Below are 15,433 nucleotides of genomic sequence, written 5' to 3' on the forward strand. Positions count from 1 at the left end.
TTCATGATTTATAAAGTGATTTAACAGCAAGCAGCAAAAAAAAAAAAAAAAAAAAAAAAAAACATACATTCAAAACAAAATGAATACCCATGGCTTCTGACTGATGTCTTATAAAGAGCTTTATTTACAACAAATCCACAACTGCAGTCAGTCTTGCAGTTTAATCTCACAAATGAATGTAATCTTAGCCTCTAGTATAAAGATAAATGCCATTTGATAAACAATATAACACACATTCTCCTTCACTGTAATAAACACATCCCAAGCTCATCCTGCTGTGAACACACACAGGAATATTTGATGAGGAGTCGATAAAAAGTATAATGTAAAAAAGGATTATCTTGGATTTTTATTTATTTATTTATTTATTATTTGTGTAAATCTATTGCCTTAAAGGGGTGGTCCACTTCGATATCACATTTTAAACTTTAGTTGATGTGTACCGTAGCTGTGTGAACATAAACAACATCTCTGAATGTAATACGCTCAAAGTTCAATGCAAAGGAGACACTGGCTTTTACAGAGTTAGCTTAGCAAAGACTATAGTGAGCGAAGTTTGGGGACTACAAAAAATATGTCAGGTTACGTGCATTCACCATGCGCATACATCCCGTGGAGCAAAGGGGCATGGCCAGAGATGCTGTAATGTTATAGCAGAAAAGGCTAAAATGCTGTCCAAACACTGCTATTTCCACAGAGCTTGTTCTGTTTCTGTATTTGGGTTTCCAAAGGACACGACACAAAGAGAGACGTTCTTACAATTAGATTTTAATTATGTTCCAGAGAATTATAAAAACTCCTCAAATAAGAAGCAGCTCCAATTGTAAAAGACAAAGCTGTGGATTGTGAGCCACAACCTATAGGTATTTTTCTTTGTTGAAATTAATCTATTACATGCACAATTCCTACCATTAGCGGTATGTTGTAGCAAGGACGTAAACAAGGATGTAAACAATGGGAAATGCTGTTTGGCACCGCTACCAATTTAGCTACAAATTCATATTTATCTTGTCAAACCCCTGTTAACACCCACAATCTTCAGCAGTGCTCCAGTGACTTTCTATGCAGCCGCTTTCCCTGCATTCAGCATCTCAAATAACAAACTCACAAAAGATATGTCAATGTTTCATATTGCTTACCAACACAATCTCATGGCAATTTGTGACTTTTTGACTTAGTGGCTAATTCGTAAGAATTCATACGATCTAATTCGTACATTTTTGTACGATTTGCTAATCCCCCAATGACGGTTGGGTTTAGGAGTGGGGTTAGGTGCCACGCCTCCTTTTTAAAATCGTACAATTTCGAATGACAGAACTCCTACAAATTTGTACGAATTAGCCACTAAACTGACAAAACAAAAAATACTTACGTTTTCTTGTGAGATCAGGCTGTACTTACACATGCTTATTCCAAATATATGTGAAAGACACTTGTCAGATTTTATTTTAGAGAGCGGGCATGAGGTTCAGCTGTGTCTTTTTCAGTTTCTGTCTGATTCATACACAAACTGATACGGCTAACAGCTACTCTGACTGATAGTGTTTACACAACGCAAAAAGCGCATTCTTGTAGGAGCATTCTTGTTTTCCTAGTGACGTGGAGCCTATCTATGAATCACTGCACATTATGTTAGCTGACCAATCAGAGCCTTTTGAGGGCAGGCCTTTCAGAGAAACTAGGAAATATGACAGTCGTTTTTTTGTGTTAGCAGAATAGCTGTATATAATGCAAAGTATATGAAAATATAACGTGATTTTTTACAAATGAAGCATGAGCACACATTGTTTTGCACCTTATAAACACAACCAAGCCTTAAAAGTACTCTCTGGACCACCCCTTTAAAATGATAGATAAATATGCAGAGTTCTAAAAATAAAAGGCAAGCCAATTTAATCAATTCCTAGTTACAATGGGTTAACTAAAGTTAAGTAAAGTAACTAAATGCTTTTTACAGTGTAATAATCTTGTAAATAATGTTCAGTTTCATGCGCGACAGATTGTTTCTCTTCATTTAAGAGCTAAACTTAAAGTATAAACTTTGTATTTATAGATTTTGGAGAAACTTTCAAAATGCATCCCTATTCTCTCTTGAATCGATTCTGAATTTACCAGCATTTGTTGCTCCAGGCCAGCTGTTAACCACTGAAACACTCACGTTAATATCTATTTTTGGTTTAAGTGGTCATTGTAAGGAAGTGGATGCAAGTAAGGAAAAGGATGGCTATTTCAAAGCTTACAGCACTGTCTGCAGTTAAATACTAGGTTCTGAATTGGTCACGGTAGGCTCACTCACAGATGCACAGATCTCAGGAATTATCAAAACACATATTTATTTACACAAAAGCACTCACAACAGGAACTGGAAACATCAACCCACAGAGAGGAGAAGGATTTGTGACAATACAATACCAGACAAAGAATAAACTGAACTCAGGGGTATAAATACACAAGATGCGATTAAACTGAATAGATATAGGGGTGCGGCACAGGTGGAACTAATAAACATTAAGAATGGCGGGAAAACAGAACAAAGGAGTCACATGACATAAACAGATTGAAGCACATGGATCAAACACATGGGACATGACATGACACAACAGGTGCGTTCGAATTCATGCAGCGCTGCGCAGATCGATCGAAGTCTGTCTTAAAGCGGTGCATGCTGGTTAGAAATTTTGTCCGGATTGATGCTGTGCCGACGCCACGTGACTGTCACATGTGACATCAAAGTACCGCGACATCGCTCCAAGATCAGACAACTGATTCAGACCGTGCAGCATCTGAAGAGTGGCTGCACAAGCTCTGATGACGACACCGATATTACACCATTGGCCGAGTTCACTGCATGACAACAACCACTTGTGTTTCGGGTTTATTATTGAACTTCCAATTCAAAAGGTTTAAAACACACAATTCACATTTCATACCTCTCTATCTTGTGGTCATCATGCTTATTAAAAGACTACAAATATTTTACTGAAGTAATCATGTTTTGTTAAATAATCTGGTTATAAAGGCTTGTTTGCACAGGTTTATTTTCAACCTTTTTTATACAGACTATTTACAGCATTCAGCTCCATGAATGATTTAAATGATATATTTTAGTGAACAACATCAATATTAACTTGACTTGAAATAAAATAATTATAATCATTGATTCTGCCACCCTAAAGGTTTCTTAACAAATTAAGTTAAAGAACTATTTTATTAAATAATTATAAAATGATTTTTAGGATTTTAAACATATATATTTTATTTCCTGTCTAGCCGTTTATACCTGGTCTTTCTGGTAAACTTCTACTTAAAGTGTAGCTCACTTATTTTAGGAATGTCCTTTTGTTCAATCTTTTTGGATTAAAGTGCTTTTTTGAAAATGCTTTCATTATCCAAAATAATCTTAATCATTGTTTCAGACTTAATCAAAACACCTTGTTTTGGGTTTTACATCAATATTTATTGGAAAGTTTTATATCTATAAATGCAAACAAATGTAAACCCCTTTTTAGCATATTCAAACAAGAAGTATTAGCTTACGGCCTAGTATTTAATAGGCCTGTTCATTTATATGTTTATATTACCCTCTCGTTTCCCCTTATTTCTCTCATGTTATATATTTCATTCTTAATTCCCTTATTGTTTAAAATGAACTATAGTTTGTAGAGACTGTATACTGTTTTATATGTAAATCTTTTGTTGCTATAAATAAAAAAATAAAAAAATTATGATGACGTCATGTGATCGGTCATCATGACTTCAGAAATTTTGAGCCCCGAAGTGTCCAGCTGTCCGGCTTGACAGGTCCGTTTTCAACTCCACCCCCGCCTGCGCTCGGCTAATCTCGTTAATCACCGGCTGCAGCTGTGCTTCATGTCGAACGCACCTAACAACTACAGTACATTAACACACAGTAACACAACAGAACAGTATAGTGTTGCATTTTGAAAATCTTAGAATTAATTTGTATTGCCTATGTTTCTTGACTCTAAAAGGTTTAAATGTAATGTAAATATGGCTTCGCAATCTTAACTGTGATTATATGAATAATAGTTTACCAACAACAAGCTTGAAAAAGGGCTTATTTTATTGAAATGTGAATTTTAGCAAGTCTTGAACATGTTTTGTTTGTTTGACATAGTGCTTAAGTCCCATTCAGACCGCCAGTGACTTTGTCGCTGCTTGTTGGCACTGGCTGATGGTTATGTGTCGCAAATGGGCATTCCAGTTGCCTAGTTACATTTCTGAATGATGTTTACTCCCTTTTGTATTATATGAATTGGTTTACTTGATGCCAAAAACAAACATTTGAGGGGAACTGCTTTATAAATTGTTTAATGTGAACAATGAATTGGAAACCGTGGATGGTTTTTGCCATTGCAGTAAGACATGTGGCCATAAAACCACTGGAAGTGTGAATTGAGCTTAATAAAAAATTAAGTCATATGCAAAGGCTGTTTTGGAGAGTCTTAACCATGGCTAGATGGCAAATCCTAGACTAAGACAGTATTTTCTGCTTCTTAAGTTCATAACTATAGCTTTTACTGAGTAAAGGAAACACTTTAGTCATACAAACAACCTGTTCTTCATTTATCCTTGCATCACTGTAAACAAAAAGAAGCAGTCCAATCTTTGTGTGTGACTTCATTTAAGATTTAAGCTTGGTGTAATATAATAATAAAAAATTATTCAAAAATGTCAAATCACAAGACTGCATACATGTGCACGCGATATGTCTATGTTGTGCGCACACAATGCATATGTTGTGCACAGATGATATGTTTTTCTATGCCATGCGCAGGTGCTAAATATATCAAGCGCATGTGATTTGTATGTCTATGTTGTGCACAGCATACACAATATTTATGTGCCACTGCGCCACCGCATCACCTATTCTTTTCAGTTTTTTTTTTTTTTGTAAATGCCACTTTAGGGGCTTCCAGATGTTGAATCCTGCTTCTTAATTTATAAAATGATAGCTTTCCTTTCACTGATAAATATATATATATATATATATATACATACATTGAAGTCAGAATTATTAGCCCCCCTTTGAATTTTTTTTTCTTTTTTAAATATTTGCCAAATTATGTTTAACAGAGCAAGGAAATTTTCACAGTTCTTCTGGAGAAAGTCTTATTTATTTAAGGTCAAAATTATTAGCCCCTTTAGGCTATTTTTTAGATAGTCTACTGAACAAACTATTGATATACAATAACTTGCCTAATTATTATGTTTATTATGTTTAATTATTATGTTGCCTTGACTATTATGTTTACAAATGTGTTGAAAAAAATCTTCTTTCCCTTAAACAGAAATTGGGAGAAAAAATAAACAGGGGGCTAATAATTCTGACTTCAACTGTATGTATAAATGTGTATATATTTATTTATTTATAATTATTATTGTTGTTGCTATGATTATTATTATTATTATTATTATTATTATTATTATTATTATCATTATATTGCATTTTAATGCATTTAAATTGGCATTCAAGACACATGACACACATGACAAACTAAATATTCAGAATGCATTACTTCAGTCTACTTGGACCAATGAATAAAAATGATTTCCATTGATGTATTGTTTGTTAGGATAATTACAATGTTTGGTTAAGACAAAACAGTTTAAAATGTGTAATCTGAGAGTTAAATAATAAATAAATAAATAAATAAATAAATAAATAAATAAATAAATAAATAAATAAATAAATAAATAAATAAATAAATAAATAAATAAACATTGAGAACCGTTCAAACGTTTTGAAGTTGCAATGCAACTAAGGAAATTTGAGTGCTGATATATTTACTGTAGGACATTAACAAAATGTCTTTATGGAACATAATTTACTGAATATTATAATCATTTCTGGCATAAAAAAAAATAATAATAATTTGAACCATATAATGGATTTTTGGCTATTGCTCATTTTTTTGTTATTAATATAGCAAAGCTATTTTTTATTTTATTTTAATATGCATTGCTAAGAATATAATTTGGACAATTATAAAGCAGTTTTTTTTTCAGTTTTACGACTTTTATAACCATCAGATTCCAGATATTTGAAGTTGTATCTCTGCAAAATATTGCTCTATCCTAATAAACACACATCGATAGAATTAATTTTCAAAAGTCTACGCTTAAGTGATTTTGTTGTCCTGGGTCAAATATGAGGATTTGAGTAGAAATGTTTAGAACAGTTGCATAACTACTGCTAATCAGTACTATTGTTATAAATGTAGAAATAAAGTGATATTTACTTTCAATTAACTTTCTTAAAGTTATTTGGAAAAATCACAGCATAAAAGTTTTCGACAAATAAAAATATTTCAGTGAAGACACCCCCTAAAATTACACTCAGGATGCATATACTGTACTAGTTTGCAAAAAAAAGCCACATGAAACTAGGAAATGAGAAACAAGATAGCATTCTGTCGTAATCCAAAAACCAAGATTGCAAAAATATGTATGCATTGACTGCAGTATATCAATACGTGAAGTTGGGCTGAATTCAATTAAAGTGCTAATCAGACTGAATAGACCCGCAGGTCTGCTGGAAACGCACAGCTGCTCGACCTCAGTATTTAGATGTGTTGTTATTTTTTGTCAGTGTCTGCAATGACTGGAGGCAGGAGAGAGAGAGAGACAGAGAGAGAGAGAGAGAGAGAGAGAGAGAGAGAGAGAGAGAGAGAGAGAGAGAGAGAGAGAGAGAGAGAGAGAGAGAGAGAGAGAGAGAGAGAGAGAGTTGAGGAAGTTTGACATTCAGGGCTGAGCTGGTGAATAAGGAATAAGGAGCAATAGTGGAACGTTCTATTTGATTGGTGTTGCGGTTCACCCTCAGGGCTGTAAACACTTCTGATTCTTTTTTGGCTGTTTTGTTCCACACTCCAGATTGTTTTGGGAAACCTTCACTCCTGCATTTGTATTCCATATAGGTCGTGTTGAAATATTTTTTTTAATATGATTTTCTTTTCGTTTGAGTTCAGTTCACCAGGGGTAAAGGTTTTCATGAATTTGTATTGCTGCTATAAACATTGAATATACAGTAAGGTCTGAAATACCCTTGTTATTCTGGGAAAACCCCTAAATCAGAATAAAGTAGATGTAAAATATTTAATAATCAAATAAATCATATTATAAACAAACAAACAAACAAACAAACAAACAAACAATAAACACAAAACAAAAATCATAGTTTTTTTGTCTTCTTTCAAATACATATATAAATGTACTGTCAGTAAGAATTAATATACATCATTTTTAAACACTTTAATCAGCAAGGATACTCCTTATTACCTGCCTATTATTAAAACAAAATTGGTTGTTTATTAGCACAGTAGATATATTGCATGATCACATTCTACATCCATAATATTACTTCATACCTGAATTCAACTACTAACTATTAATAAGCAGCACCTACTAAATACTTACTAATAGTTATTAACTCTATGATAAACAGCCAATATTTTAATAAGGTAATAGGTTTCAAAGTAATATAAGCCACTAGTTAATAGTGAGCACTTGATCTATATATACTGTGTATATTTATATGTATATGTGTATATATGTGTGTGTGTGTGTGTGTGTGTGTGTGTGTGTGTGTGTGTGTGTGTGTGTCTGTGAATGAAATGAAATGAATTCAAAACAAACTTAGTCATGTGTCATTTCAAAGCAGTTCAATGATAATTTTAATCAAATAAAATAAAAATAAAGTAGGAATAACATTTAAATTGTATTGAACTTACTGAATTTTATTGAATAAGCATAACTAAATGAAACTGAGTAAATCCAACGTAATTTGTTTGTTTAAATTTAGCACATATAAATTGAGTAAGTCTAATTTAATTTGGTTGTTTAAATTCAATCCAAACAAATTATTTGCAACAGCTTGCCTTAAGAAAATAAGTAAATCCAATTCATCTTTTTTTAGTGTTGGAGGTTTCATGGCTTAATTTGTTGGCCGATCTTCATTGATTGAACATTTCACCAGTAAAGCCGCAGTCACACTTGAGTTTGAGCATGAGAAGTTCTGTTGTACAGTGCTGTGAAAAGGGGCAGGAAAAAACACGTTGATTAGACGTTAAAAAAGTGAGTTATTCTCAGAACAAAAATGATGTCTGAAAAATTGCTGAAAATAATTTATTTGTGTTGAATTTACACAAACAAATTACATTTAGCAATGTTCAACTTAATTTTTTTTGTTTAAATTGAGCCCAAATAAATAGTTAACAACCACTTAATTAAAAAAAAAAAAAAGTAAATCCAAGAAATCATCTTTGAATCATTTTTTCCAGTGTTGCTCTGTTTTATATTTCTGTTCAGAGTTGTTTAAACTCTATTGATCTCACGTGATACGATTTTGCAGGTCAGAATTCACCAAGCTTAAAGACAGCAACATGCCAAACTTTTTGGACAAGCTTGTATTTTCGGTCTGCTGTATGAATGGATGTCTATAAGACAAAAAAGTGCAGTGTGACCACTGCTTAAGAGCAGAGAGATTGAATTAGCAGAGTAATAGCACAGTTTTGCTTAAAATATTGCAATGCACACAACATTACTACAGTTTTTTTAAGTATTTAATAACATTTTTCATTAAATCAAGTTAAAAATCACAGTTTATTGCTTATTTTCCTGTACAAAATGTCACTAAGGCTTTAATATGCTTTCTTTTTTTCCATGCAGATAAAGTTCTTAAAGATGGAGATGGAAAAGAAAACCAAAATCATCAAAGACCTTCAGCAAGAGGTACCTTTTTAATGTTTAAAGACAAGGAAGTATTATTAATGTATTAGTTCTGAAGTTAAGCAATACTGCCTCAGAACATCAAAGAAAAAGATGCTGTCTCCATTTTAATAGTCATGGAATTTATAGGATATGTGAGATTAAACGCAATTGAATAAATCAAGGGAGAAAATCATTACCAACCACACAGTTGTTTTTGCCAATGGCTTATCATAAATTAAGAGAGAAAATATAAAACTGGAATTTTTTTTCTTTCTCGGATGAGATTTATATTATGAATACTATGATATGCAGTTTAATGTCTGTGATGAAATGGTCTTTAAATGAACATAAATTAAACTCTCGGATTTTAATTCACGTTAAGCCATAAATAATGACAATTAAATATGGTTTGTTAAAGAATGTTGTATCACTTACCTTGTCTGAGTCACTTAAACTTTCTCAAATATATCACTTAATTATCCCTAAATAGATAATTAATCGTCATTTACTCACCCTCATTTAAGCTTCTGGGCTTTTATTGTATGAACAAAAAAGCTGAAAAGTTTTTATATTTAATCTGAATTGTTGCATTTTAACTTTCAGCTTCCTATAAAGCCGAAATGTCCCTTATTTATTAGGGGTTGCCAATTATGAACCACCAACATGGCATATGTTTTACGTAGCAGATGCCCTTCCAGCCTCAACCCAGTAATAGGAAACACCCAGGAATAGGAAACACCCATACACTCACACTCATACACTACAGCCAATTTAGTTTATTAAATTCTATCATACTGCATGTCTTTGGACTGTTGAGTAAATTGGAGCAGCCAGAGGAAACCTACGCCAATACAGCTAGAACATGAAAAACTCCACACAGAAATGCCAACTGGCCCAGCCATGACTCTAACCAGCGACCTTCTTGCTGTGAGGCGACAGTGCTAACCACTGAGCCACCATACCACCTCACTTTACATATTTTAATTAAATAAACATAAAGATGATCAACTTATATGCAGGCTATTGTAATAAGGTTCCATTTAGCATTAGTGTCATGAAGAATGGTCCATAAGGCAAGTGTTTATTGAAAATAAAACAGGAACAAAAACAAAAGGCATGGACACAAAAGAGCCACACACAAAAAAACAGGACTACAACCCACAGAGAGCAAACACTCACTGAAACACAAGGGCTATTTATGCAGGTGGCAACAATTAGGCTAATCAAGCATATGAGATAAGAGGAGGATACAATACTGACTCACCAGGGTAACTAACAGGGGTAAGCATGACAAATAAGCAGTTGTGTAAAGTAACAAATTACAAATACTCAAACTACTGTAATTAAGTAGTTTTTCAGGAATTGTGTTTTACAAAGTAGTTTTAAAAATGTGTACTTTTTCTTTCCCTAAAGTACATTCTACTACTTTTCAACAACCTGCAGTCACTGCTTATTCTTTTCTTGTGTATGGGGATTAGAAAACATCCAACCTAAAGTCAACCAAATATCAACATCTAATGATGTTACGGCGTGAGGTTGTGTGGACGTTACCACTATGACGTCTATCAGATGTCGGATTTTGGTTGCCATACCTGAAGAATAAATGTCATTATTTGATGTCAATGTGACGTTGGTTTAAGATGTTGGCTCAAAGTTGGATTTTAGTCACTTTCTAACACAAGCTAAAATAAACCAAATATCAGCATCATTTGACGTCCTTATTGGACATCAAAATAAGGTTGTCCTTAGATGCTGGCTAGACATTGAATTTTGGTCACCTGACATCACAATCTAAATCTAACCTAATATTAGCATCTTATGACGTTGTGTGCCTGCTGAGCAATAACTAAATTCACTACTGAATGTTACGTTTACACACTTCTACAAATTACATGTAAATGCATCAGCTTTTTACAGAGTAATACTCACTACTCACTACTGACTACTCTTGAGTACTTTTGAAAGGTCTACTTTTTACTCATACTTTGAGTAATATTTACAAAGGATACTTTTACTTAAGTATGATTTTTCAGTATTCTGTCCACCACTGCATACAACATACAGTAGGTGTGGCAACAGGAGAGAACAGCAGCAAGGAGTACCAGGGGCAGACACAGACAGGACCAGGACTGTAACAATGAATTAACATGATAAATTACTGTAATGTATTTATCCAATTTAGTTAATGTTATTTTCTACAGTTCCAAAAACATCTTGTGATATTAATAATCTATTAGCAAATATTATTTATTGTGCATGTATGTAAATGTAATATGAGCTACATCAACAATGTAAAGCTGTTTTTTTATTACTTCGCATTAACGCAATCAAACACATACAAATGCATTTCCCATTGTCAGTTAATAATAATTTTGGATGTCTTGTGCTTATCTGTATGGCTAAAAATTGGATTCAAGGGGTTTTTGCTGTCGAGAAACATTTGTTACTGTTGTGTTGCTGGGTGGTATGGTGGCTCAGTTGTTTAGCACTGTCTCCTCACAGCAAGACTATCGCTGGTTCGAGTCCCTGCTGGGTCAGTTGGCATTTCTGTGTGGAGTTTGCATGTTCTCCCTGTGTTTGTGTGGTTTTCTCCAGGTGCTCTGGTTTCCCCCACAGTCCGGAGACATGCAGTGTAGGTGAATTGAATAAACTAAATTGGCCGTAGTATGTGTGTGAATAAATGTTTCCCAGTACTGGGTTGCAGCTGGAAGGGAATCTGCTGTGAAACATATTGTAACAAAGAGGACTGGTAACCATTCATCCAGCCAGCAGAGGGAGGCCCCGAATTCTGACTGCCAGTTCTTCGTTGGTTACTTCCTGTTTGGTGGCCAAATTAAAGCTACGGTCACACTGGGCTTTGTCAGATCAGAATCAGTTTTATTGCCAAGTGTGCTTCACACACACAAGGAATTTGTTTTGTCTACAGAAGCTTCCAGTGTACATAAAGTGACAAGTGACAACACAAAATAAATCTGAAAAAATAAACTAATAATAATAAAAGAAGATAAACATTAAACAGATGCGGTTAGTGAAGAAACCTGGATGTTGAGTTGTATGTACAGATTGTTATAAATATAGAGGTTATAAGGTGCTGTGTACAAGTGCGAATGTAGAGAGTATTGCATTGTATATTGATATAAGGTGCTGTGTACAAGTGCGTATGAGAAAGTATTGCACATATTTATTCACAGTAGGGGAATATTTAACTGTTCATAAGGTAGACAGCCTGAGGAAAGAAACTTTTCCTGTGTCTGGCTGTTTTTGTGCTTGGTGCTCTGAAGCGCCGACCAGATGGTAACAGTTCGAACAGGTAGTGTGCTGGGTGTGAGGGGTCCAGAGTGATTTTGCGAGCCCTTTTACTCGCTCTGGAAGAGTACAGTTCTTGAAGTGTAGGAAGGGTTGTGCCAGTGATTCGTTCAGTAGTCCGGACTATTCGCTGTAGTCTACGGAGGTCGGTTTTGGCAGCTGAGCCGAACCAGACGGTGATTGAAGTGCAGAAAATGGATTGGATGACAGCTGAGTAGAACTGTACGAGTAGCTCCTGTGGCAGGTTGAACTTCCTCAGCTGACGAAGGAAGTACAGTCTCTGCTGGGCTTTCTTCACAATAGAGTCTATATGAATGTCCCACTTCAGATCCTGAGAGATGGTGGTGCCCAGGAACCTGAATGACTCTACTGCAGCCACAGTGCTGTTCATGATGGTGAGTGGGGGGAGTGCAGGGGGGTTTCTCCTGAAGTCCACTATCATCTCCACTGTTTTGAGCGTGTTCAGCTCCAGGTTGTTGTATCTGCACCATAACGCCAGCCGCTCCACCTCCTGTCTGTATGCAGACTCGTCACCGTTCTGGATGAGGCCGATAACAGTAGTGTCGTCTGCAAACTTAATGAGTTTGATGGAGGGGTCTTTTGCAGTGCAGTCGTTGGTGTACAGGGAGAAGAGCAGTGGAGAAAGAACACATCCCTGGGGGGCACCAGTGCTGATGGTGCGGCTGTCGGATGTGATTTTGCCCATTCTGACTAGCTGTTGTCTATCTGTCAGAAAGCTGGTGATCCATTGACAGACAGAGCTAGGAACAGAGAGCTGGGCCAGTTTGTACTCAAGCAGTGATGGGACGATGGTGTTAAAGGCAGAACTGAAGTCCACAAACAGAATCCTTGCGTAGTTCCCTGGTTTGTCCAGATGTTGTAGGGTATAATGCAGTCCCATGTTGACTGCATCATCCACAGACCGGTTTGCTCTATAGGCGAACTGCAGGGGGTCCAGCAGGGGTCCAGTGATGTCCTTCAGATATGCTAGCACCAGTCTTTCGAATGACTTCATGGCCACAGATGTTAAGGCAACAGGTCTGTAATCATTGAGTCCTGTGATCTTTGGCTTCTTCGGGATTGGGATGATGGTGGAGCGCTTAAAGCAGGATGGAACTTTGCGCTGTTCCAGTGATCTATTGAAGATCTGTGAGAAAATGGGAGCCAGCTGGTCAGCGCAGGTTCTCAGACAGGCTGGTGAGACACCATCTGGCCCTGGTGCTTTCCTTCTCTTCTGTTTACTGAAGATCTGACGCACATGATTCTCACTGATCTGAAGAGCAGGGGGGGAGAGGAAGATGGCTGGAGGTGTTGATGGCTGTGTAGGGCGATGGTCCGGGCTGTGTTGGTGTGGTGTTGATGGCTGTGTAGGGAGATGGTCCAGGCTGTGTTGATGTGGTGTTGATGGCTGTGTAGGGAGATGATCCGGGCGGGTGTGAGGTGTCTGGTCATAGGTGTCAAACCTACAGTAGAACATATTCAGCTCGTTTGCAATATGTTTATTGCTGTCGATACTGGGGGACGGTGTCTTGTAATTAGTGAAATCTTTTAAGCCTCTCCACACTGATGCAGGGTCGTTAGCTGAAAACTGGTTTTGCAGCTTTTTGGCATAGCTTTTCTTAGCCACACCAATCTCCTTTGTCAATGTGTTCCTGGCCTGATTGTACAGGATCCTGTCACCACTCCTGTAAGCATCCTCTTTGGCCTGACGAAGCTGTCTGAGTTTTGGTGTGAACCATGGTTTATCATTGTTAAATGACAAGTAGGTCCTGGTAGGGATGCATAACTCCTCACAGAAACTGATGTATGATGTTACAGTCTCTGTGAGCTCGTCCAGATCTGTGGCTGCAGCTTCAAAAACATTCCAGTCAGTGCATTCAAAACAGGCTTGTAAGACCTGCTCTGTGTCGTTGGTCCATCTCTTGACAGTCCTTAATACTGGCTTAGTAGTTTTAAGTTTTTGCCTGTAAGTTGGTATAAGATGAACCAGGCAGTGATCGGAGAGTCCTAGAGCTGCTCTGGCGACGGAGCGATATGCACCCTTTATTGTGGTGTAGCAATGGTCTAAAATGTTATTGTCTCTAGTGGGGCATGTAATGTGCTGTTTGAATTTAGGCAGCTCATGTGTGAGTTTTGCCTGATTAAAGCCCCCAAGTATGATAAAAACCGAGTCCGGGTGTTGTTGTTCTATCTCTGTGATCAGATCAGCCAGCTGTTGCAGCGCAGTACTCACGTGTGCTTGCGGTGGAATGTAAACACAGACGAGAATGAACGAGGAAAACTCTCTTGGTGAATAAAACGGCTTACAGTTAATGAAAAGCACTTCCACATCAGGACAGCACATCTTCTTTAACACAGTTACATCCGTACACCACCTTCTGTTGATGTAAAAGCATGTCCCACCACCGCGCGTTTTGCCAGTTGACTCCGTATCGCGATCTGCTCTGTACAGCTGAAAGTCCGGTAGGTTTAATGCGCTGTCCGGAATGGCTTCGTTTAGCCAGGTTTCCGTGAAACACAGGACAGCAGAGTTGTTAAAGTTCTTGTTTTTGCATGTGAGCAGAAGTAGTTCGTCCATTTTGTTAGGAAGAGAGCGGAGATTCGCCAGGTGAATGCTGGGCAGCGCCGTTCTGAAGCCGCGCTGTCTTACCCTGACGAGCGCGCCGGCTCGCTTCCCACGCTTGCGCGTCTTGTAGCGTTTCCACAATGCGGCTGCTCCGCTGACCACAATGTTCCGCAAAACGCCACAAAAATCAAAATCCAGTTCTTGATTAGTTGGTGTGCACTGCCGAATGTTCAGCAGCTCGTCCCTGGTGTAACTGATCGTATTTGATAAACATAAAACAGGACAGACTAACAAAAACAGTGCAAACACTGGAGAGCTCCACACCGAAGCGGCCATCCGCGGCGCCATCTTGATGAGTATTCATCAAGATGGGTGTGTGAAATTCTGTTGTAAGGCGCTGCGAAAAGTGGCGGGATTAAACAAGATGATTAGACATTATTAAAGCGAGCGATTGCTCCATGTTTTAAATTTCTGTCCAGAGAGGTCCTGTTTTGATCCTCGATTGGTCTCACGCAGTCAAGTGATGCGATTTCACAGGTCAGAGTTCACCAAGCTTGAACTTTCCAACGCAGCAACCTGCGAAACGTAACGCATGACCCTGCGTTTCCGGTCTGACGCATTCGCGTGCGTATGAATGGAAGTCTATGGGAGGAAAAGCCCAGTGTGACCGCAGCTTAACCTGGGCACACCAAACACTGGCTGCTTTTCGAAACAGCCTACTACTCAGTAGGTACTGCATTTGAATTTAAACGTCCTACTTGGCCGTTAGAAAAGTACATTCTATACAGTATGAATGTAAGAAGTATGAATGGAATTCAGACGTACTACCTC

At 37.0% G+C, this 15,433-nt stretch overlaps 1 protein-coding gene across 2 annotated transcripts in view; it reads left to right on the top strand.

The window, feature by feature from the left end:
- Nucleotides 1–15,433, top strand: part of luzp2 (leucine zipper protein 2) — a 256,529-nt gene that overhangs the window by 171,148 nt on the left and 69,948 nt on the right. For both annotated transcript variants that reach the window (XM_056478281.1, XM_056478283.1), the window contains exon 5: nt 8,689–8,751. In XM_056478281.1, coding sequence (XP_056334256.1) covers nt 8,689–8,751 — 63 coding nt within the window. The remainder of the gene's footprint in view (nt 1–8,688; nt 8,752–15,433) is intronic.

Source organism: Danio aesculapii, chromosome 18 (genome assembly GCF_903798145.1).
Source record: "Danio aesculapii chromosome 18, fDanAes4.1, whole genome shotgun sequence".
NCBI lineage: Eukaryota > Metazoa > Chordata > Actinopteri > Cypriniformes > Danionidae > Danio > Danio aesculapii.